Below are 22,927 nucleotides of genomic sequence, written 5' to 3' on the forward strand. Positions count from 1 at the left end.
CCAGAATTCCTCAAGCTTGGGAAAGCTGATAAAGCTCTTACTTTTGATTCTTTTGATTTTAATTCTGGAAAATTGTTGATAAATCATGTGAAACAATAAAAAGGTGATAGTATTACACAAAAAAGTTAATTGTGGTGGCTCACACCTGTAATCCCAGCATTTTGGGAGGCCAAGGCGGGCAGATCACGAGGTCAGGAGTTCAAGACCAGTCTGGTCAACACAGTGAAACCCCATGTCTACTAAAAATACAAAAAAATTAGCCAGGCGTGGTGGTGGCGAGCACCTGTAATCCCAGCTACTTGGGAGGCTGAGGCGGGAGAATTGCTTGAACCTGAGAGGTGGAGGTTGCAGTGGGTGGAGATTGCACCACTGCACTACTGCCTGGATGACAGTGCGAGACTCCATCTCAAGAAAAAAAAAGAAAAAGCTAATTGCACCTAGACATTTTACAATGTAAATTACTTTCTTTTTTTTTTTTTTTTTTTTTTTTTTTTTGAGACGGAGTCTCGCTCTGTCACCCAGGCTGGAGTGCTGTGGCCGGATCTCAGCTCACTGCAAGCTCCGCCTCCCGGGTTCCCGCCATTCTCCTGCCTCAGCCTCCCGAGTAGCCGGGACTACAGGTGCCCGCCACCTCGCCCGGCTAGTTTTTTTTTTTTGTATTTTTTAGTAGAGACGGGGTTTCACCGTGTTAGCCAGGATGGTCTCGATCTCCTGACCTCGTGATCCGCCCGTCTCGGCCTCCCAAAGTGCTGGGATTACAGGCTTGAGCCACCGCGCCCGGCTAAATTACTTTCTATTATTTGTATGTTATAAACATTCTTGTTAAGCAGAGAAAAAGAATAATTTTAATTTTCAAAAGAAATTGTAAACTTAGGACCAAAGGTATCAAATGGTATATGTGCTTATGGAGGGAGGAAGTGGATTTCCAAACTGTTAGGTGAACGTGGTCATTGTGCAGATTTAAAACTTAATAACTTAAAACACACACTTTGAAAATTAAAATCAAGTAAAATTGACATCTTCTGGAACAAGGGTAAGCTGTGATGCTGGGCGTGTGGTATGAAGTCTTCAAACACAGTAGAAAGCTGCGGGCACCAAGGCACAGCCAGCCCAGGCGCTGAGTACAGGGCAGCTGCAGGGGACTGTGCCAGCCACGCTAAATGGCCTCTCCTTTGAAAGAAGACATGTGGACCGAGACTGAAAGCAGTTGAACTGCTTATTGAACTGTGATCTATCCGCCTTTAAAATGGACATCTCCACATAAACAGGAAAGCCTAGCGTAACACTGGGTTGACGAGTGACTCCTAACATTTTCATCATCAGTACAGGCTGAAGGACAGCGTCCTGGAAGGCCTCCAAGGCCGGCCGAGGCTGTCAGACCATGCTATTGTGCGGCGATCGCTCAGTGCTGTTCCCACTGAAACCGTAGCACACGCGCTCTGAATGTTCACAGAGCTGTGGCCAATGTTGGAGGTGACACACGTGCTAATTGCCCCAATTTCATCCTTATACATTGTATGTATGGATCAAAATAACACTCTCTGGGTCCCATGAATAGGTACAATTACTACATTTCCACTAAAAAGGAAAAAATTATCAACAATTCTTTGTCATTCTTCAGTAATGTTTATTGTTTATTAATTTTTCAGTTGTCTGGCAATTTCCCAAACCTGCTTTACCTGTTTCAAAACTCAGAAAAACCACGTATGTTAGAACAGAGGAGCCGAGGCAGAGTCTCTGGCAGCTGACAGAGCTGACTTGCCTGGGTGCCTTCCAAAAAAGGCCCTTGCGGTATCTTCACCATGTTTATATATTTTGTTAAATTTGCAAAAATAAGGTATTTCAACCACAAAGTTAAGACTGCCATCTCTTCTATTTTAACCTCTCCTACGTCATACTTCCCCTCAGCATAACGGTGAAACAGCCGTGGACATGTCTGGAATCTTGTTAAGGGTTGGCTGGGATACATTTATATGCTTTGCAGTCTCTTCCATGTATTAATAGTTACGTTATTGCCGGCCATCTCATTTGGGATGTCTTCTAGGAATACTCTGAGTATAGTCAATTCAAATTAAAGAGCATTCACTCCATAGAAAACTTGAAATATGAAATCTTATAACTCAGATATGAAAGAAACTTAGCAGTTTCCCCAAATTTGACAACAATCCTAAAAATTACATGGTGCTACTAACACATAGTTGAGGATGTAGAATAAACTTCTATAAACTGCCAAAAAGAAAAATAAAAAGGAATTTTCCATTAAAAATGTATGTGCTGTGTAATTTTAAATGAGATCATGCCAGTATACAGATTTTTTTTTTCCCCCCCGGAGTTTCGCTCTTGTTGCCCAGGCTAGAGTCCAGTGGTGGGATCTCGGCTCGCTGCAACCTCTGCCTCCTGGGTTCAAGCAATTCTTCAGCCTCAGCCTCCCGAGTAGCTGGGATTAGAGGCGCCCACCACCACACCGGTTAATTTTTGTATTTTTAGTAGACATGGATTTCACCACGTTGGCCAGGCTGGTCTCAAACTCCTAATCTCGTGATCCACCCACCTCAGCGTCCCAAAGTGCTGGAATTACAGGCGTGAGCCACCGCCCCTGGCCAGTCTATGGAATTTTAAATGGTATGTTTTGTAGGTACACTACATATTTCCTAAGACGACTACAGATTATTTTTTACAGGGGAACTTAGATTTTCAGACATCGTTAAATAAAAATGGATTATTTTTATTTCAAAAAAGGGGATATGTACCATCAGTAACCATATTTGCCTATTTTCTTGATTATACAGGGAGAAGATACCCATTATCAGAAAAAAAAATTATGCACTATATGTACCAGTTATGTAAGTCCCTTGATCACATTCACAGGTATGCTCTTGGAGATTTGACAGCTCTGAAATTAATAAGATGTGTTAACATTCAAATTCAAGAATTTGAATAAATGAAGTGTAATTCTATTTTTCCTTTTATACTGAATGCAGAAATGGAATATTTCACAGAGATGTAAAACCAGAAAATATACTAATAAAGGTAAGAGCTTTTACATGAAAGCTGGGTATCAGAATAAAAGTTGAATAGAAAGCCTTTCCCTGAAAGGTTTTCTCCTCCTGCTGGAGGAACTTTCAGTCCATGCAGCTAGACAGCCTATTTGTTACAGTAATTTTTTCCCTCTCAGGTTGTAAAAAATGGTTTATTTAATAAATGCCATCAACATAACTGACTGCACCTGGAAGAAAATAATAGAACGTGCCCTTCTTACACTGCAGACAGAGAGGAACCCCATTCTGATGGCCGTTCGATCCCCCTAGAGAGAAATGTGGCAGAGGCAGGATCTGAGCTCAGGTCCGTCTCTCTCCCAGGCCACTAAACTACCTGTGTTTAAACCGTACCATTTGCTGTTTCCCAGCGCCTGTCACTGGCTGTCAGCAGGGTCCTCTGGGGCTGTGTGGCTAAAAAAGCCCTTGCTGGGCAAGCTGGCAGCATGACCAGACTGACGACTAGTGTGTGTCGTTCATTTGTTGAAGCGCTGTGAGTTAACCATTTTCAAACCCGTAGACATTTGGAAATATATGTAAAACATAGCCAGAATATTTGTAAACTTGTTCCACTGAATAGACACATCACTTCCTCATCTGCTGGAGGCACTTTCAGGTGCTCATAAAGCCAGTAATTGGCATTTTACAGACTACTTTAGATGCTAGTAATTTTCCTGCTAGTGCATAAATATTTGGAGTGGTTTGTATTACGATAGCCACATAATGGGACATTGCTTGTCCTTGCTTCTCTCCCCTTCCAGCAGGATGTCCTGAAATTAGGGGACTTTGGCTCCTGCCGGAGTGTCTATTCCAAGCAGCCATACACGGAATACATCTCCACCCGCTGGTACCGGGCCCCAGAGTGTCTCCTCACCGATGGGTTCTACACGTACAAGATGGACCTGTGGAGCGCCGGCTGTGTGTTCTATGAGATCGCCAGGTAGCGCCAGGCCGGGCTCCTTCCTGGTTCCTGCAGCGGGAGGGGCCCTTCCAATCCAGATGTCATGGTCATTCTGGTTTTACTTTCTGTTTTACTGTTTTTAATTTAACAGCAAATCGACTAGGCTTTCGTTTTACTTGTTGTACATATTTGGCCTTGCCTGGCCTTCCCGGAGAAGAGCACCAATCCTCAGTTGTTCTGCCTCCCGCACACCCTGGCGGTGTGGGCAGCCGCCTCCTTGGGCTTGCTGTGAGGTGCTTGATGGGGCTGCCATGGGGAGGGGTGAGCCGGGCCTCCCCTGAGAGGTGCAGTCATATCAGGTAGGGTGCCCTGGCCACAAGTGTGAGGATGAGGCACCTTCTGGCACAGTTGGATTCTAGAAAGCCCCAATCCCACCCTTCCCTGCTCCAGCCTCCAAACCTCCCACTCCGCCCAGCCCTCGGGAAGGAGCAATGGCCCAGGGACAAGGAGATGGGGGCCGGTCCCACTCCGAGGTGAATGGTGTTGAGTTGAAGAAGTGCATGGGGGTGGAGGGCTGCACCTCTTGCTCCCAGTGGGCCTCCAGGCAGGTGGCAGTGAGGTTAAGGTCTGGGGACACATCTGAGGGGTCAAAGTCTGATCCCACCTGTTCAACAGACTGATACAGAAATGCACTTCAGGACATATTCTCCTTTGATCCAGATGGTTCATACTGGTAACTTTTCATTTTGGAAAGCTGAATGGCAATTTCACTGCAGCCAGAAGTGTCAACCGAGAGTCCCTTCTCATGAGGCCAGGTCCTGTGAATTCATCTGGAGGAGGCAGATATCTGGAGCACAAAGCTGCCCGCATCTCACCAGCACACAAGGTGGCCCACAGTGCACCAGCCACCGAACTGGGCTGATGTGCTTATCTCGCCGCTTGGAGCTGTTTCCTGCTCACCTGCATTTTCTCCTCTCTCCTTTCGTCACAAGATCCTGCCATTTTCTGGAATAGAAGCTAGGCCTACCACCAGAGCTATATTTTTTCTTTTCTTTTTTTTTTTTTTTGAGACAGAATCTTGCTCTGTAGCCCAGGCTCAAGTGCAGTGGTGCGATCTCAGCTCACTGCAAGCTCTGCCTCCTGGGTTCAAGCCCGCCTCAGCTTCCCAAGTAGCTAGGACTACAGGCCTCTGCCACCACAACCAGCTATTATTTTTTGCATTTTTAGTAGAGACGGGGTTTCACCATGTTAGCCAGGATGCTCTCAATCTCCTGACCCTGTGATCCACCTACCTTGGCCTCCCAAAGTGCTGGGATTACAGGCATGAGCCACTGTGCCCAGCCCAGAGCTGTATTTTTAAATATTCTTTGTGGCATGTAATATGAATTGAATTTATTTATACAAGTTTAAATTCTTTTTTTTTTTTTTTTTTTTTTTTTTTTTTTTTTGAGACGGAGTCTCGCTGTGTCTCCCAGGCTGGAGTGCAGTGGCATGATCTCGGCTCACTGCAAGCTCCGCCTCCCGGGTTCACGCCATTCTCCTGCCTCAGCCTCCCAAGTAGCTGAGACTACAGGCGCCCGCCACCACGCCCGGCTAGTTTTTTGTATTTTTAGTAGAGACGGGGTTTCACCATGTTAACCAGGATAGTCTCGATCTCCTGACCTCGTGATCCACCCGCCTCGGCCTCCCAAAGTGCTGGGATTACAGGCTTGAGCCACCGCGCCCGGCCAAATTCTTTATTTTTATTGTTTTTTTTTTTTTGAGATGGAGTTTCGCTCTTGTTGCCTAGGCTGGAGTGCAATGATGCAATCTCGGCTCACTGCAGCCTCCGCCTCCCAGGTTCCGGTGATTCTGCTGCCTCAGCCTCCCAAGTAGCTGGGATTACAGGCATGCACCACCACGCCCGGTTAATTTTGTATTTTTAGTAGAGACGTTTCTCCATGTTCGTCAGGCTGGTCTTGAACTCCCGACTTCAGGTGATCCGCCCACCTCAGCCTCCCAAAGTGCTGGAATTACAGGCATGAGCAACCGCGCCTGGCACAGGTTTAAAATCTTGTTCCCACAATTCCAAAATCTATAAAAGCTTTGGAAACCAAAAGGTTTCTTGGGACTCATTTATTGACAAAACCTGACCTGCCTCATGCTGAATTTGTCAGCAAAACTTCTCTTGGCTGATGGGAGGCTCACTGTGGGGTTATTCATCGCGGTTACTGTGAATTAGTCACATTTCACCACAGACATCATGCCAGACAGATGTGGGAATGTGAATCTGTCTTTTGCCTGTTAGGGAACACATGTCGGACCTTTTGGTAAAGTGGAAACAGAAAGGCCAAGCACAAGGGAGAGTGGAGCCTCTCAGCAGCTAGGGTCGCTGTACGTGCCAGGCTGAGTTCCTCGTGTTTCGCGTGTGAGGGTCGCTGCACGCGCCAGGCTGAGTTCCTCGTGTTTCGCGTGTGAGGGTCGCTGCACGCGCCAGGCTGAGTTCCTCGTGTTTCGCGTGTGAGGGTCGCTGCACGCGCCAGCCTGAGTTCCTCGTGTTTCGCGTGTGAGGGTCGCTGCACGCGCCAGGCTGAGTTCCTCGTGTTTCGCGTGTGAGGGTCACTGCACGCGCCAGGCTGAGTTCCTCGTGTTTCGCGTGTGAGGGTCGCTGTACGCGCCAGGCTGAGTTCCTCGTGTTTCGCGTGTGAGGGTCGCTGTACGCGCCAGGCTGAGTTCCTCCTGTTTCGCGTGTGAGGGTCACTGTACGCGCCAGGCTGAGTTCCTCGTGTTTCGTGTGGTGAGGGTCGCTGCACGCGCCAGGCTGAGTTCCTCGTGTTTCGCGTGTGAGGGTCGCTGTACGCGCCAGGCTGAGTTCCTCGTGTTTCGCGTGTGAGGGTCGCTGCACGCGCCAGGCTGAGTTCCTCATGTTTCGCGTGTGAGGGTCGCTGTACGCGCCAGGCTGAGTTCCTCGTGTTTCGCGTGTGAGGGTCACTGCACGCGCCAGGCTGAGTTCCTCGTGTTTCGTGTGGTGAGGGTCGCTGCACGCGCCAGGCTGAGTTCCTCGTGTTTCGCGTGTGAGGGTCGCTGCACGCGCCAGGCTGAGTTCCTCGTGTTTCGCGTGTGAGGGTCGCTGTACGCGCCAGGCTGAGTTCCTCGTGTTTCGCGTGTGAGGGTCGCTGTACGCGCCAGGCTGAGTTCCTCGTGTTTCGCGTGTGAGGGTCGCTGCACGCGCCAGGCTGAGTTCCTCGTGTTTCGCGTGTGAGGGTCGCTGCACGCGCTAGCCTGAGTTCCTCGTGTTTCGTGTGGTGAGGGTCGCTGCACGCGCCAGGCTGAGTTCCTCGTGTTTCGCGTGTGAGGGTCGCTGTACGCGCCAGGCTGAGTTCCTCGTGTTTCGTGTGGTGAGGGTCGCTGCACGCACTAGGCTGAGTTCCTCGTGTTTCGTGTGGTGAGGGTCGCTGCACGCGCTAGCCTGAGTTCCTTGTGTTTCCGGTGGTGAGGGTTGCTGTGTGTGCCAGGCTGAGTTCCTCGTGTTTCGTGTGGTGAAGGCTGCTGCATGTGCTAGGCTGAGTTCCTCTGTTTTGTGTGGTGAAGGTTGCTGCACACGCCAGGCTGAGTTCCTCTGTTTTGTGTGGTGAAGGTTGCTGCACGCGCCAGGCTGAGTTCCTCTGTTTTGTGTGGTGAAGGTTGCTGCTTGAGTTCCTCGTGTTTCATGTGGTGAGGGCGCTGTATGCACCAGGCTGAGTTCCTCGTGTTTTTTGTGGTGAGGGCGCTGCACACGCTAGGCTGAGTTCCTCGTGTTTCATGTGGTGATGGTGCTGTACATGCCAGGCTGAGTTCCTCGTGTTGCGTGTGGTGAGGGCGCTGCACACGCCAGGCTGAGTTGCTCCTGTTTCTTGTGTGAGGGTCACTGTAAGAGCTAGGCTCAGTTCCTTGTGTGTCTTGTGGTGAGGGTGCTGTATGAGCTAGGCTCAGTTCCTCATGTTTTGTGTGAGTGGGCCTGCCTGGTCGAGGGGACCAGGCAGAATAGAGAGACCCATGGCCATGTCCTGACTAAGGTCAGCCAAGAGAAAGGAAAAATAGACCCAAAGTCAGGCAAGCAAGTTTTCATTAACCTGCCAGCTGCCCCCTTAACAGACAGAGGAAGTAGCCCCAAGCTTACAGAATGAGGGATGTATATTGGGGAGGGGAGTTTGAGGGAGTTCTTTGGTATGGCGGCATCCCAGGGTTGGTTTGTTCTTATTTTTTTTATTTTTGTTTTGTTTTTTTTTTTTTTTTTTTGAGACGGAGTCTCACGCTGTTGCCCAGGCTGGAGTGCAATGGCGCGATCTCGGCTCACTGCAAGCTCTGCCTCCCGGGTTCCCGCCATTCTCCTGCCTCAGCCTCCTGAGTAGCTGGGACTACAGGCGCCCGCTACCGCGCCCGGCTAATTTTTTGTATTTTTAGTAGAGACGGGGTTTCACTGTGGTCTCGATCTCCTGACCTTGTGATCCGCCCGCCTCGGCCTCCCAAAGTGCTGGGATTACAGGCTTGAGCCACCGCGCCCGGCTATTTTTTTTATTTTTGTTTTTGAGACAGGTTCTTGCTCTGTCGCCCAGGCTGGAGTGCAGTGGCACCATCTCGGCTCACTGCAAGCTCTGCCTCCCGGGTTCACACCATTCTCCTGCCTCAGCCTCCCGAGTAGCTGAGACTACAGGCGCCCGCCACCACACCTGGCTAATTTTTTGTGTTTTTTGTAGAGACGGAGTTTCACCATGTTGGCCAGGATGGTCTCCATCTCCTGACCTCGTGATCCACCTGCCTCGACCTCCCAAAGTGCTGGGATTACAGGCATGAGCCACCACGCCCAGCCATCTCAGGGTTGTTTGCTGGTTAATTTTGCCACATATTACCTTGTGATGTTTATGGTAGCAACTAGATGAAGAGCAGGAACTTACAGGAGGGTGTAGGTAAAGTTTGTTTATACTTCCCAGGATCTTCTGCTGTGTGGTCTGGATGGTTTGTAATTGGGGTTTGCTTATTGCAGCAAGGTCTGATGAGTGAAGTCTGCTGGCTCTGCAGCGGCGCCTAGATAAGAGCTTGGAAATGTAAAGAGGCTTGGGGGAAGGGTGGGTGGCACAGAGAAGGGTTGCAGAGCATTAGAGGGAGGAGTGGGCAGCGCCAAGAAGCTTTTTTGGGGCAGTTTGTCCCTAACTTCCCAGCCCTTTAATAGGTAATAGAAGAGGGGCGCTGTTGTCATCTGGTTGCTTCTTGCTGGGAAGGGGCAACAGTTTTTAGGGGCAGACTGGACAGTAGGGACTGCCGTTCTTGAATCTGTTGGTATTCTTGGAGCAGCATCATATCTTGTATTGTCCTGTGGGTGAAGGCTCTGATACAGTCCAGTAAAAACTGAGTGAGAAGGTGTAGGAGACAAGGGCTGAATGCTAGAAAAAGAAGAATGGTTATGGCTAGGCCTAGAGGGGCATTAGCCATGGAAACCAGGTACTAAAGGACCAGGAGGACCACGCTGGCCATCAGGGGACATTTTCTTTAATTTTTTGTGCTCAGTCCTTTAGTCTTTTTACAGAATCTTGTACTAAGCTAGATTGGTCACGATAAAAGCAGCACTGTTCATCTAGAAAGAGGCGGAGTCCTCCCTTTTTGGCTGTGAGTAGGTCTACGTCTCTGTGATTTTGAAGAACCACTGCTGCTAAAGAATCTATTTGTGATTGGAGAGTTGTAATGGATTTGGCTATCTCTTCCAAGCTATCTGTGAGGTCCTTGGAGAGGGGTTGGTAATAGGAAACAGAGGTGGTTAGTCCTGCAGTCTCAGTTCCAACTTCTGTAGTTATTCTGAGGGCTACTAATAGAGGTATGAGTTGTATCGCACGGCAGTGTCGGATAGGGGTATTGGGGTACTGGGATTGGTAGGGGTTGGTCTCCTAGGGCAAAGTTGATTTTTGGACAGAGGAAAACCAGGGTGCAGGTGCCCATCCAGTTAGAGGGGAGGCAAATATAAGTTGAGGCACCACCTAGGAAAAGTATGCCTTGACTTGGTAGGCAGAACTGGTTGTGTATGCTAAAAAGATGTACTATTTTGTTATTCTCATGCGTCCATACTCCGAGGGTCCCGGCTGGAGCTGCTGCTGTAAGTGGTTGTAAAGGGTGTTTGCTTTAGGCTGGGGGCTTTGGGGTCTTTTTTCCCAGTGTAACAGGAAGCGTTTTGTGTCCACTAAGATCCATGTGGGAGTGTTGCTGAATGTTGGGATAAGGACACAGTCGTGGGTGGCGGGTGCAGGGATGGTGCATGGAGAGAGGAGCCAAGGGAAGAGGGATAAACAGGGGAGGTGTCGGCCCTTGCAGTACTCTGAGTTTTTGTTAAGGAGGTGGGAGGTGTCAAGGGCTGAGGGGCTAGAGAAATGAAGCCTGTCTTTATTGTTGGTGGCTTTGAGAGTAGTATGTTTGGTGGAGGGCTTGAGTTGTGCGGTATAAATTGCACAGTTTGGAATTTAGGTGGCTGAGGGGAATGCCTGAGGGTAGATGTCATTGGCGCACAGTGGTGCTAGGTAGGATAAGATTGTGTGGGTTGTTATGGCTCCTCATATGCGTTTATCACAGCTGCGGTAGGGGATAGGTTGTGTAAGTAGGGATGTCAGGTTGTCACAGCTAGACCGAACTCTCTGGCTAACTGGGGGGAGATTTTTGTTAATGCCTGTATGTAGAGTTTGAGGGGGGGCTGTTAATGAGGATTTCAGAATGGTAGGTTACTTGGATGGAAGTCCAGTTGTAGGCTGAGGCAGGGATTGCATTGTATGTTGTGGAGAGGAGGGATACGCAGAGCCAGCAGTCTCTTGCCAGAGAGGAATTAGAGTTTTTTAGTAAGGAGTGTGTGAGATTAAGTGTTCTGTATAGGTGTTCAGGGGTTGTAGGTATTGATTGGGCTGAAAGAAGGGCTGGGGTATTGATTATGAGATGGGTTAGAAAGGCAGAGAGTGAGCAGAAAAGTAAATAGTTCGGTTTCACCCAGAGTGAAGCCATAGAAAGAGCCTTGGAAGAAAAGGTTGGTTTTGCACTTGAAAAAGGCCTCCAGGGTGTTGCTCCGTGGGTGGAACCAGGAAATACCTTGCGAGAGCGTGAAGGAAGAGAGTGAAGCAGCAGGACAGACAAAGGCAGGGCATCTAGGGAGGATGTGGCAATGTTTATTAGTGACTGTGATTCCTGCTGTAAGGGTAACCATTAAGCAGAAGGCTAAAGTGAGGGAGACTTTTTGGCTGGTATTCCAATTGGAAGGAGTTACACTATATAATCCCACTGCAAACAACAGGGTAAGTAGTATAATGCCTGCAATTAGGGTGTAATAGAGTGTCTCCATTAAAGGAAGCTAGTTGTAATAGTAGTTTAAACCTGTTTGAGATAGATGGATTTACTGATGTGAAGTTTCTTCTGGGATGGATGTGAGGTGGAGTCGGGTTGGCCCAAGGAGTGTGCTGGAATACCAGTTATAAGTTGGTGAGGTGCTGGTTGGTGGATCGGAGGTGGGAGCTCTCTTTAACCTGGAAAGGTGATACCAGGGGGTATGTCTTGAGAGTTTGGCTGTAGTAGGGGTTGTGTCACACGTGTCCGTGTGAAGAGACCACCAAACAGGCTTTGTGTGAGTAACAAGGCTGTTTATTTCACCTGGGTGCAGGCGGGCTGAGTCCGAAAAGAGTGTCAGTGAAGGGAGATGGGGTGGGGCCGTTATAGGATTTGGGTAGGTAGTGGAAAATTACAGTCAAAAGGGATTGTTCTCCGGTGGGTGGGGGCGGGGGTCATAAGGGGTGGGGGAGCTTCTGAGCCAGGAGAAGGAATTTCACAAGGTAATGTCATCAGTTAAGGCAGGGACTGGGCATTTTCACTTCTTTTGTGATTCTTCACTTGCTTCAGGCTTGGGCTCAGAGGCCTGACATTCCTGTCTTCTTATATTAATAAGAAAAATAACATAAAATAGTATTGAAGTGTTGGGGCAGTGAAAATTTTTGGGGGGTGGTATGGAGAGATAATGGGCGATGTTTCTCAGAGCTGTTTCGAGTGGGATTAGGGGCAGCGTGGGAACCTAGAGTGGGAGAGAGATTAAGCTGAAGGAAGATTTTGTGGTCAGGGGCGATACTGTGGGGTTCTTAGAAGGAGCATTTGTCATATAGAATGATTGGTGATGGCCTGGATGCTGTTTTGTATGAATTGAGAACTAAACGGAAGACACAAGGTCCGAATAAGAGAAGGAGAAAAACAGATATTAAAGGATTAAGAATTGGGAGGACCCAGGATGTCCAATTAGAGAGTGCCCAAGGGGGTTCGGCGTAATTACTTGCTTGGTTGGTGGGTTTTTGGGCTCTGTCCTTGACAGAGTCCTCCTTTTTAAGTTGGAGGTAGAGCTTGGTGAGGTATGTTTTTAAAAGACCATTAGTCCATTCTACCTTTGCTGAAGATTGAGGACGGTAAGGGGTATGAAGGTTCCACAGAATACCAAGAGCCTGAGAAACTGCTGGGGTGATTTGATTAATAAAGGCTGGTCCATTATTGAACTGTATAGAGGTGGGAAGACCAAACCAAGGAATTATGTCTTACAGAAGGGAAGACACAAAAAAGGTGGTGGCCTTTTTTGACCTTGTGGGAAAGGCCTCTACCCATCCAGTGAAAGTGTCTATCTAGACCAAGGGGTATTTTAGTTTCCTGACTCAGGGCATGTGAGTAAAGTCAGTTTGCCAGTCCTGGGCAGGGGCAAATCCCTGAGCTTGATGTGTAGGGAAGGGAGGGGGCCTGAACAATCCCTGAGGAGTAGTAGAATAGCAGATGGAACAACTGAGAAGTGATTTCCTTGAGGATAGATTTCCACAATGGAAAGGAAATGAGAGGTTTTAAGAGGCAGACTAGAGCGGCTTTTCACCTACATGGAAGGGGTTATGAAATGACGACAGAATAGAATGGGCCTGTGAGGCTGGAAGGAGATATGTTCCTTGGTCCAAGAACCATTTGCCTTGTGTGGGAAGAGATTGATAGGTGGAAGTTTCCAGTGGGGGGGTAGGTGGTAGTGACCGATGAGAAGGAGAAAAACTGCCACGAGGGATAGAAGTTGGAATGCTAGCTGCTTTTTTAGCTACCTTATCAGCATAAGCATTACCCTGAGCGATGGGATCTGACGCCTTTTGATGGCCCTTGCAGTCAATGACTCCAGCTTCCTTTGGAAGTAAAGCGGCCTTGAGAAGAGTTTTTATTAAAGAGGCATTAATGATGGAGGACCTTTGTGTAGTGAGGAAACCTCTTTCAGCCCATATAACAGCATGGTGGTACAGGATATGGAAGGCATATTTAGAGTCAGTATAAATATTGATGCGTAATTCCTTTGCAAGAGTGAGGCCTCGAGTTAAGGCAGTGAGTTCAGCTTGCTGAGAGGCAGTGGAGCGGGGCAGAGCAGTAGCCTTAGTGATAGATGTGGAAGATACTATAGCATAGCCTGCCTTTGCTGGTGAGTGGCGATTAGGCCTGGTGGAGCTGCTATCGGTAAACCAAGTGTGATCAGAGTAAGGAACAGGAAAGAAGGAAATATGGGGAAATGGAGTAAATGTCAGGTGGATCAGAGAGATACAGTCATGGGGGTCAGGTGTGGTATCTGGAATAATGTGGGAGCCCAGATTGAAGTCTGGACCAGGAACAATGGTAACTGTGGGAGACTCAACAAAGAGTGAGTACAGCTGAAGGAGCCAGGGAGCAGAAAGTATATGCATCAGGTGTGAGGAAAATAGATTTTGGAAGTTATGAGAATTGTAGAGAGTGAGTTGAGCGTAGTTTGTGATTTTGAGGGCCTCTAAAAGTATTAGGGCAGCAGCAGCTGCTGCATGGAGACATGAGGGCCAGCCTAAAACAGTAAGGTCAAGTTGTTTGGACAAAAAGGCCACAGGACGTGGTCCCGGCTCTTGTGTAAGAATTTGAGCCGCACAGCCCTGCACTTTGGCTCTGTGTAATGAAAAAGGGTTGGGATGAGTTAGGGAGAGCTAGTGTGGGAGCAGCTTCCAGGGCTGTTTTTAAGGAATGGAAAGAGGAGTGGGGAAAGGATTTAAGATCTATGGGGTCAGCTAGGTTTTCTTTTGTGTTTATACAGTGGTTTTGTTAGGATGGCAAAACCAGGTATTTAAAGGTGAAAGTATTTAACCATGCCCAGGAAGGAAAGGAGTTGTTTTGTAGAAGGGGTTGGGGTTTGGGAGATTAGCCAGACATGATCAGCAGGGAGAGCATGTATGTTTTCATGAAGAATTATGCCAAGATAGGTAACGGATGAGGAAGAAATTTGGGCTTGACCAAAGTAATGGGGGCTGTCCGTGAAACCTTGCAGCAGTACAGCCCAGGTAATTTCCTGAGCCTGATGGGTGTCAGGGTCAGTCCAAGTGAAAGCAAAGAGAAGCTGGGATGAAGGGTGCAAAGGAATAGTAAAGAAAGCACGTTTGAGACCCAGAACAGAATACTGGGTTGTGGAGGGAGGTATTGAGGATAGGAGAGTACATGGGTTTGGCACCACGGGGTGAACAGGCAAGGCAATTTGATTGATAAGGTGCAGATCCTGAACTAACCTGTAAGACTTGTCCGGTTTTTGGACAGGTAAAATGGGGGAATTGTAAGAAGAGTGTATAGGCTTTAAAAGGCCATGCTGTAGCAGGCAAGTGATAACAGGCTTTAATCCTTTTAAAGCATGCTGTGGGATGGGATACTGGCGTTGAGCAGGGTAAGGGTGATTAGGTTTTAATGGGATGATAAGGGGTGTGTGATCGGCTGCCAGGGAGGAAGTAGAGGTGTCCCATACTTGTGGATTAAGGTGGGGAGATACAGGTGAAGATGTGAAGGAGGCTTTGAACTGGGGAAAAGGGTGGCAATGAGGTGTGGCTGTAGCCTCGGAATAGTCAGGGAAGCAGATAATTTAGTTAAAATGTCTCGACCTAATAAGGGAGATGGGCAGATGAGGATAACCAAAAGGGAGTGCATAAAAGAATATTGTCTAAGTTGGCATCAGAGTTGGGGAGGTTTTTTTTTTTTTTTTTGTTTTTTTTTTTTTTTTTTGGAGACAAGGTCTCCCCCTTTCGCCCAGGCTGGAGTGCAATGGCACAATCTCAACTCACTGCAACCGCTGCCTCCCAGGTTCAAATGATTCTCCTGCCTCAGCCTCCCAAGTAGCTGGGATTACAGGTGCTGCCACCACACCCTGCTAATTTTTGTATTTTTAGTAGAGATGGGGTTTCACCATGTTGGCCAGGCTGGTCTCGAGCTCCTGACCACGTGATCCGCCCACCTCAGCCTCCCAAAGTGCTGAGATTACAGGCATGAGCCACCGCGCCCGGCCCGAGTTAGGGAGTTTTAAAAGGTTTAGAAGCCTGGCTGTCAATACCCACAACAGTTATGGAGGCAAGGGAAACAGGCCCTTGAAAAGAAGGTAATGTGGAATGGATAGCCTCCATATTGATTAAGAAAGGAACGGACTTACTCTCCACTGTAAGAGTTACCCAAAGCATCTGTGATGGTGCAGGAGGCTTCTGAGGTGATCAGGCAGATTAGTCTTCAGCCACTAAAGCCGAGAAGATCTAGGAAGGAGTCAGTCAGAAAGCCTTGGGCCAGAGTTCCAGGGACTCTGGGAGTGGCTGCTGGGCGAGTTGGACAGTCTGATTTCCAGTGGGGTCCCGGACAGATAGGACATGGCTTAGGAGGAATTCTGGGCTGCAGACTGGGCCAGATTTCCAGCACTTGAAGTAAGATCCTGGGGGAAGCACTCATGGAGGAACGCCTGGCCATTGCGGTTCGGGCGTTTGGAAGTTCTTGTGTCCTGGAGATGTGGCTGAGGTTTGTCTGACAGTGGAGGCAAGGAATTACAATTCAGAAATACATTGCTACTTGGCTGCCTCTACTGTATTATTGTACACCTTGAAGGTTGTGGGGTTTGGGGGCCGGAATCTAATTTTTGGAGCTTTTTCTAATGTCTGGAGCGGATTGGATAATAAAATGCATATTGAGAGTAAGATGGCCTTCTGGCCCCTCTGGGTCTAGGGCGGTAAAGCTAAGGGTTGTTGCCAAACGGGCCATGAACTGGGTTTTTTTATATTTGATGAAAAAGAGTCTAAACGCTAACTGATTTGGGAGAGGTCGGATAAAGAAAGCGGAGCATTAACCTTGGCTACGTCTTCAGCTCCAGCCGCCTCTTTAAGAGGAAATTGTTGGGCAGGTGGAGGAGGCCTAGTCTCCCCACACAAAACTGTAAGCCGGATCATGTGTGAGGAGGGGAGGTGATAAAAGGATTATAGGGTGGGGGAGCAGAGGCTGAGGAAGAATTGGGACCTGGCTCGGCCTGGCGAGGAGCAGCCTGGGGAGGAGGGGAGAGGTCACATGGGTCTGTAGAAAAGGAGGATTCAAAGGACTCAGAGCTTGGGGTGGAGACTGAACGAACAGACAGTAGAGAAAGAAGAAAGATTTGGGACAAGTCGCATTGGGAGCAGAGACTAGGGAGGGACCAGTGTGTAAAAGAATGCCTGGACATCAAGTACCTCAGACCCATTTGCCCATTTTTTCAACAAAATCATCCAGGTCTTGTAAAATCGAGAAATCAAAAGTGCCGTTTTCTGGCTATTTAGAACCATTATCGAGTTTGTATTGGGGCCAAGCGGTGTTGCAGAAAAAAATAAGACGCTTAGGTTTTAGGTCAGCAAGAGTTGAAGAGGTTTTAAGTTTTTGAGAACACAGGCCAAGGGAGAAGAAGGGGTAATGGAGGGTGGAAGGTTACCCATAGTGAAGGAGGCAAGCCCAGAGAAAAGAGAGGGTAGAGACTCGGAGAAGGGGGGTGTGTGAGCAGCCAAAGCAGGAGTCCCTGCAATGGACTTGCCACCAAGGGAATGTGGGTGAATGACCAAGGCAGGCATCCCCGCAGTGATCAGACACCAATGGAGTGTGGGTGAATGACCAAGGCAGGCATCCCCGCAGTGATCAGACACCAACGGAGTGTGGGTGAATAATCAGGCAGGCGTCCCCACAGTGATCAGACACCAACGGAGTGTGAGTGAATAATCAGGCAGGCGTCCCCGCAGTGATCAGACACCAATGGAGTGTGGGTGAATAATCAGGCAGGCGTCCCCACAGTGATTAAACACCAAGGGAAGACTGTCTTCCCGAGTCCGTGACCAGTGCCAGAGTTTTGGGTCCATGGATAAAATGTGTTTCCTTTGTCTCTACTAGAGAGGAAAAAGAACTGGAATTGGAAGAACAGGGAGACTGAAGGGTAGCAAGAGAGGCTGGAGAAGAGAGTGAAAAGACCGCTTACCCGATTTGAAATTGGTGAGATGTTCCTTGGGCTGGTTGGTCTGAGGACCGGAGGTCATAGGTGGATCTCCTCATGGAGTGAGGGTGAGGACGGGGGACTGGTCTCCCGAAGGACGGGTCCTCCTGTCCCAGGTTTCAGCACCAAATGTCACGTGCATCCGTGTGAAGAGACCACTAAACAGGACTTGTGTGAGCAACAAGACTGTTTATTTCACCTGGGTGCAGGTGGTCTGAGTCCGAAAAGAGTCAGTGAAGGGAGATAGGGGTGGGGTTGTTTTTTTTTTTTTTTTTTTTTTTTTTTTGAGACGGAGTCTCACGCTGTTGCCCAGGCTGGAGTGCAGTGGCGTGATCTCGGCTCACTGCAAGCTCCGCCTCCTGGGCTCACGCCATTCTCCTGCCTCAGCCTCCTGAGTAGCTAGGACTACAGGCGCCCACCACCGCGCCCGGCTAATTTTTTTTTGTATTTTTAGTAGAGACGGGGTTTCACTGTGGTCTCGATCTCCTGACCTTGTGATCCGCCCGCCTCGGCCTCCCAAAGTGCTGGGATTACAGGCTTGAGCCACCGCGCCCGGCAAAGGGGTGGGGTTGTTTTATAGGATTTGGGTAGGTAGTGGAAAATTACAGTCAAAGGGGGTTGTTCTCCGGCAGGCAGGGGCGGGGGGAGGGGGGGTTGGTCACAAGGTGCTCAGTGGGGAGGTTTCGGAGCCAGGAGAAGGAATTTCCCAAGGTAATGTCATTAGTTAAGGCAGGAACTAGCCATTTTCACTTCTTTTGTGATTCTTCACTTGCCTCAGGCCATCTGGATGTATACATGCAGGCTTGGGCTCAGAGGCCCGACAAGTAAGGATGACCTGGAAAGGTCCTTCCCATTTTGGTTTAAGGCTGGTTGGGTTAAGGGTTTTGTTTTTTGTTTTTTGTTTTGAGACAGAGTCCCCCTCTGTCGCCAGGCTGGAGCGCAGTGGCACAATCTCAACTCACTGCAACCTTCGCCTCCTGGGTTCAAGTGATTCTCCTGTCTCAGCCTCCCGAATAGCTGGGACTACAGGTGCGCACCACCATGCCCGGCTTATTTTTGTATTTTCAGTAGAGAAGGGGTTTCACCATGTTGGCCAAGATGGTCTCGATCTTTTGACCTTGTGATTCACTAGGCTGGGGTGGGATTACAGGCATGAGCCACTGTGCCTGGCCGGGTTAAGGGTTTTTAGAAAAACATGTTCTCCTGGTAGGAGGGTCTGGTCAGTGAGGCCTTTATGTGGTGTTGGGAGGGCCTGGTCAGCCTCTTTGCAGAGGAGATGGCAGATGAGGGAGAGTGTTGGGAGGTATTCTCCTAAGCGAGAATCAGAAGGAGGCCTGTTTTGTAAGAGGAAAGGGCGTCCATATGTTAATTCAAATGGGCTGAGCAAGGAGGGTGCCTTTGGGCTGGCTCTGATGTGGGCTAGAGCTATGGGTAGGAGGGAAGTCCAGGGCCTCTGGACTTCTAGAGTGAGTTTGGTCAACTGTGGTTTAAGGATTCCATTTGCCCTTTCCACTTTTCCTGATGATTGGGGTCAATATGGGTTATGGAGGCGCCACTGGACACCGAGGGACTGGGAGAGCTGTTGAGTGATTTGGGAAATGAAGCCAGGGCCATTGTCTCGTTGAATGGAGCGAGGGAGACCAACCTAGGGATGACTTCTCATATAGGGATCTGGGAGACTACTGCGGCTTTTTCTGAAGAGGTAGGAAATGCCTCCACCCACCCAGAGAAGGTGTCTATAAGAGTGAGAAGGAATCTTGTTGTTTTGACAGGAGGCATCTGAGTGAAGTCTATTTGCCAGTCTTGCCTTGGGATGGGAGTGTTCCTCTTAGCTGGTGTGTAGGAATAGATGGGGAATGGGGGGCTCCATGAGAGGAAGTGACAGAGCATATATGACAGTTTGAAGTTATGCTTTTTAGTGAGGTAAATGGGTAAGGGGAGTGGAAGTATGGGTGGAGGAGGAGACGGAGGGGACGTGCACCAGCATGGAAGGATTGCTAGAGAGATGTCAGGATCTTGTCGGTTTCTCCCTGGGGAAGGTCTGGCATCTGGTCCTTATCTATCCAGTCTCCCTGGAGGAAGGCTCCTTGTTGTAGTAATGAGGCTATTTCAGTGCGGAAGTCTTGAGGTTGGATTGCACGGGTAGTGAGGAAGAGGGAGGCAGAAGCGGAAGAAAGGGAGGCTTCTTTTGCTGCCTCATCGGGCTTTCTGTTGCCTCTTGAGATTTTATCTGTTCCTGTTTGATGTCCCCAACAGTGTATAACTCCTGCCTCAGTTGGGAGATATACGGCCTGAAGGAGTTGGTAAATAAAGGGGCCGTTAGTGATAGGGGTCCCTTTGGCAGTAAGGAATCCCCTCTCTTGCCAGATGGCGGCACGGGAATGAAGAATGTGATATGCTTATTTGGAGTCTGTGTAAATGTTGACTCATTTGCTTTTGGAAAGGGTTAGGGCTCTGGTGAGAGCTATGAGTTCTGCTTTTTGAGAGGAGGTTCCTGGAGGCAGGGGCTTAGCTTCAATTACTCGGTCAAGGGAAACAACTGCATACCCAGCAATTTTGGAGGAGCCGGTGGGCCCGGAGGAGGAGCCATCTATAAATAGTTGGTCATCGGGGTTGGTGAGAGGCTTGGAGGAAATGTTAGGAAAGTGTGGCTGCAGGTGATCTAGGATGTCAGTGCAAGAATGAGTAGGAGGAGAAGATACAGGGAGGAAGGATGCTGGGTTAAGGGGAGAACTTTTGGCAAGACTGAATTTGGGATTTTTGATAAAGAGGGCATGGAGTAATCAAATCCGGGAAGGAGGAAGGGAGCCTAATGCTCGGGAGGAGAGGAGATCCTGTAGATTATGAGGACTGTAGATGGTGGTATTTTGACTGAATGTTAGTTTCCTGCTTTCTAGAGCTAAAGCAGCCGCTGCTGCTAGCGCTCGAAGACAGGTTGGCCATCCTCTGGCTGTGTTGTCTAATTGTTTAGAGAGGTAGGCTACAGGGGCAAAGGAAGGACGGTCTCCCTTCTGTTGCCCTAAGACACCGAGGGCTGTTCCTCGGCTCTCGGCAGTATAGAGAGTGAAAGGTTGGGAGACACCAGGTAGGGACAGAGCTGGAGCAGTGACAAGAGCAGTTTGAAGTTTGCAGAAGCTGGGGAGTATGTTATGCGAGGGATTTAGAGGCTCATTGAGAGGGCCTTTGGCTGCTTCATAGAGCGGGTGAGCTAGGAGGGCAAAGTTGGGAATCCATATTCTTAAAAAGCTTGCTAGTTCTAGGAAGGAAAGGACTTTGCTTTTGGAGGAGGGTGCGGGCAGATTATCTATTAGTGCTGCTCGGGCGGGGGTCATAGCCTGGGCCCCAGGGGAAAATTGAACTCGTAGGTAAGTTACTATGGAGGTGGAAAGTGGAGCTTTGAACAGGGAGACTCTATACCCTTTGGTGGAGAGAAAGTTTAAGAGAGTGACTGTGTGGGTTTGAGAGTCTTCTAGAGAGGGCTGCAAAGGAGAAGATTGTCCACGTATTGAAGGAGACGGCTTAGGGGAAAGGTTTAAGGAGGTGAGATCTCGAGCTGAAGCTTGTCCGAAGAAATGAGGGCTATCTCTGAAGCCTTGAGGGAGGACAGTCTAGGTGAGTTGTTGTGACTGGAGAGTGTCAGGGTCGGTCCAGGTGAAAGCAAAGAGGTTTTGGGAATCAGGGTGCAGGGGAATAGTAAAAAAGGCATATTTTAGGTCAACAGCAGTGGTAGTGGGTGGTGTTGGAGGGAATGAGAGGGAGAAGTACATAGGCGTTAGGAACTATGGGGTGAATAGGAAGGACAGCCTGATTGATGGCTTGGAGGCCTTGGGGGAGTGGGTATGAGCCGTCTGATTTTTTAACCGGAAGGGTGGGGGTGTTACATGAAGAATGTGTTGGCCTAAGAAGACCGCGTGAACAGAGCTTGTTTATAATGGGCTGTAAGCCTTTTTGGTGGGTTAGGGAGATGGGGTATTGGGGGATGTTGTGAAATTTAGAGAGGTCTTTTAACTGGATTTTGATGGGGTCATGGTGAGCAGCTAGAGAACGGGTGGTGGTGTCCCATCCTATTGGGTTTATGAGAGAGGTGGGAAGTGGGTACTGGGGAGAGAGGTCAGGGGCTGGACTAGTAGAGAGGAGTAAGAGGGACTCTGGTTGAGGGAGGCAGAAAAAGGTGATAGAAGCTTTGAATTTGGCCAAAATTTGAATTTGAATTTGAATTCTAAATTGAATTTGGTTTTGCATTTGGCCTAGGAGGGGGCAGGGCAACGAGGCATGGTAAGGAAAGAGTGTGAGAAAACAGTATCAAACAGAGAGCAAATAAGGGGTCTGATGGCGCATGGATGCAGGATGCCATCGTCCCCCATGACTGAGACCTGAGAGGGATGAGTGGGTCCTGAAAATTCAGGCAAAGCGGAGTAGGTGGCCCTGCTATCAATTAAAAAAGAGATCAGCTTACCTGCTACTTGCAGAGTTACCCTGGGCTCTGATGCAGTGATGGCAGATGGGGCCGGGGGCCCTGGCCCGTAGCTGCAGGAATGCAAGCGATTCTTCACATTTTGTCATGTTAAAGGGGTGGTGGCTCTGAGGAGCAGGCTTGTCTGTCCGTTTGCTGAGAGGACAGTCAGACTTCCTCTGTCTGCTGGCTGACTGGGCAAGGGCTCTTTGGCACTCGAGGGTTAGGACATGCCCGTGCCCAATGGCCTTCTTTGCTGCCCTTAAAACAAGGCCTGGAGGGTTGCTGCTATCGGGTCTTTCGTGCCCTTGGGTAATATGGCTGAGTTGACGTATAGCTGCTGCTAGAAGCTGGTATAGCTGCTGCTAGAAGCTGGTATAGCTGCTGCTAGAAGCTGGTATTTAGCACGATTTCTTTGGGCTTTATCTAGTTTATTTTGCTCATCCCTGTTATTAAAGACTTTGAGAGCCAGGTTAAGGAGGTCTCGTTGTGGGGTCTGAGGGGCATCTTCAGCCTTTTTAAGTTTGCGCCAGATGTCGGGGGCAGTTTGGGAAATAAAATGGGTGTTAAGAACAATAATAGTTCACTACTTCTCAGGAGGCGGGATCGTCGCAGGTATATTTTTGGAGTCTCTGTAAGGCAAGAAAGGAATTGGGCAGGGTTTTCGTTGGCCTTTTGGGAGCTTCCTTTGAGTTTTTCGAAATTTACAGCCTTATGGCCAGTTTTGTTAAGGCCTGCAATGAGGCAAGTAATCATATGATTACAGGAGGCCTGGCCGGATTCTGTGGGTTGATAATTCCAGGTAGGCTCTTCTCGGGAAACGGCAGCGCCCCCTACTGGCCTAGTAGAATCTTGCCGATGGAGGTCATCGGCACGGGCCTGGGCTGCAAGCCACACTCTTTCCTTTTCTTCCGGAAGGAGGGTAGAAGACAAAATAATATAGAGATCATGCCAAGTAAGTTCATAAGACTGGGTGAGATATTTAAATTCTTTGATATAAGTGTTGGGATCGGAGAAGGACCCGAGACGTTTCTCAGTTTGGGAGAGATCGGAGAGGGAAAAGGGGATGTGGACGCAGACGATCCCTTCGGCCCCTGACACTTCCCAGAGAAGCAGCAAGGGAGCAGGCTGCTGGGTGTGGTGGGCTCGAGAACGAGTACGCGGTGGCGATGGGGAGGACTCAGAGTTGGAGGCGGGGTGGTTGGAGAGAGGGAGAGAGAGGTAGAGCCGGAGGCGTACGG

The 22,927-nt window shown here is 49.0% G+C and overlaps 1 protein-coding gene across 11 annotated transcripts in view; it reads left to right on the forward strand.

Annotated features, from left to right (window-relative positions):
- The window catches only part of MOK (MOK protein kinase), an 85,411-nt gene that overhangs the window by 49,845 nt on the left and 12,639 nt on the right, over nucleotides 1–22,927 (forward strand). For 6 of the 11 annotated variants that reach the window (XM_050796744.1, XM_050796746.1, XM_050796750.1 and 3 more), the window contains 3 exons: nucleotides 2,790–2,868; nucleotides 2,982–3,030; nucleotides 3,797–3,975. In XM_050796744.1, the coding sequence (XP_050652701.1) occupies nucleotides 2,790–2,868; nucleotides 2,982–3,030; nucleotides 3,797–3,975 (307 nt within the window). Of the gene's footprint in view, nucleotides 1–2,789; nucleotides 2,869–2,981; nucleotides 3,031–3,796; nucleotides 3,976–22,524; nucleotides 22,642–22,927 lie in introns of those variants that run through there. The other 5 variants (XM_050796745.1, XM_050796747.1, XM_050796751.1 and 2 more) reach the window with 2 other exon arrangements.

This window comes from Macaca thibetana, chromosome 7, assembly GCF_024542745.1.
Source record: "Macaca thibetana thibetana isolate TM-01 chromosome 7, ASM2454274v1, whole genome shotgun sequence".
Taxonomy (NCBI): domain Eukaryota; kingdom Metazoa; phylum Chordata; class Mammalia; order Primates; family Cercopithecidae; genus Macaca; species Macaca thibetana.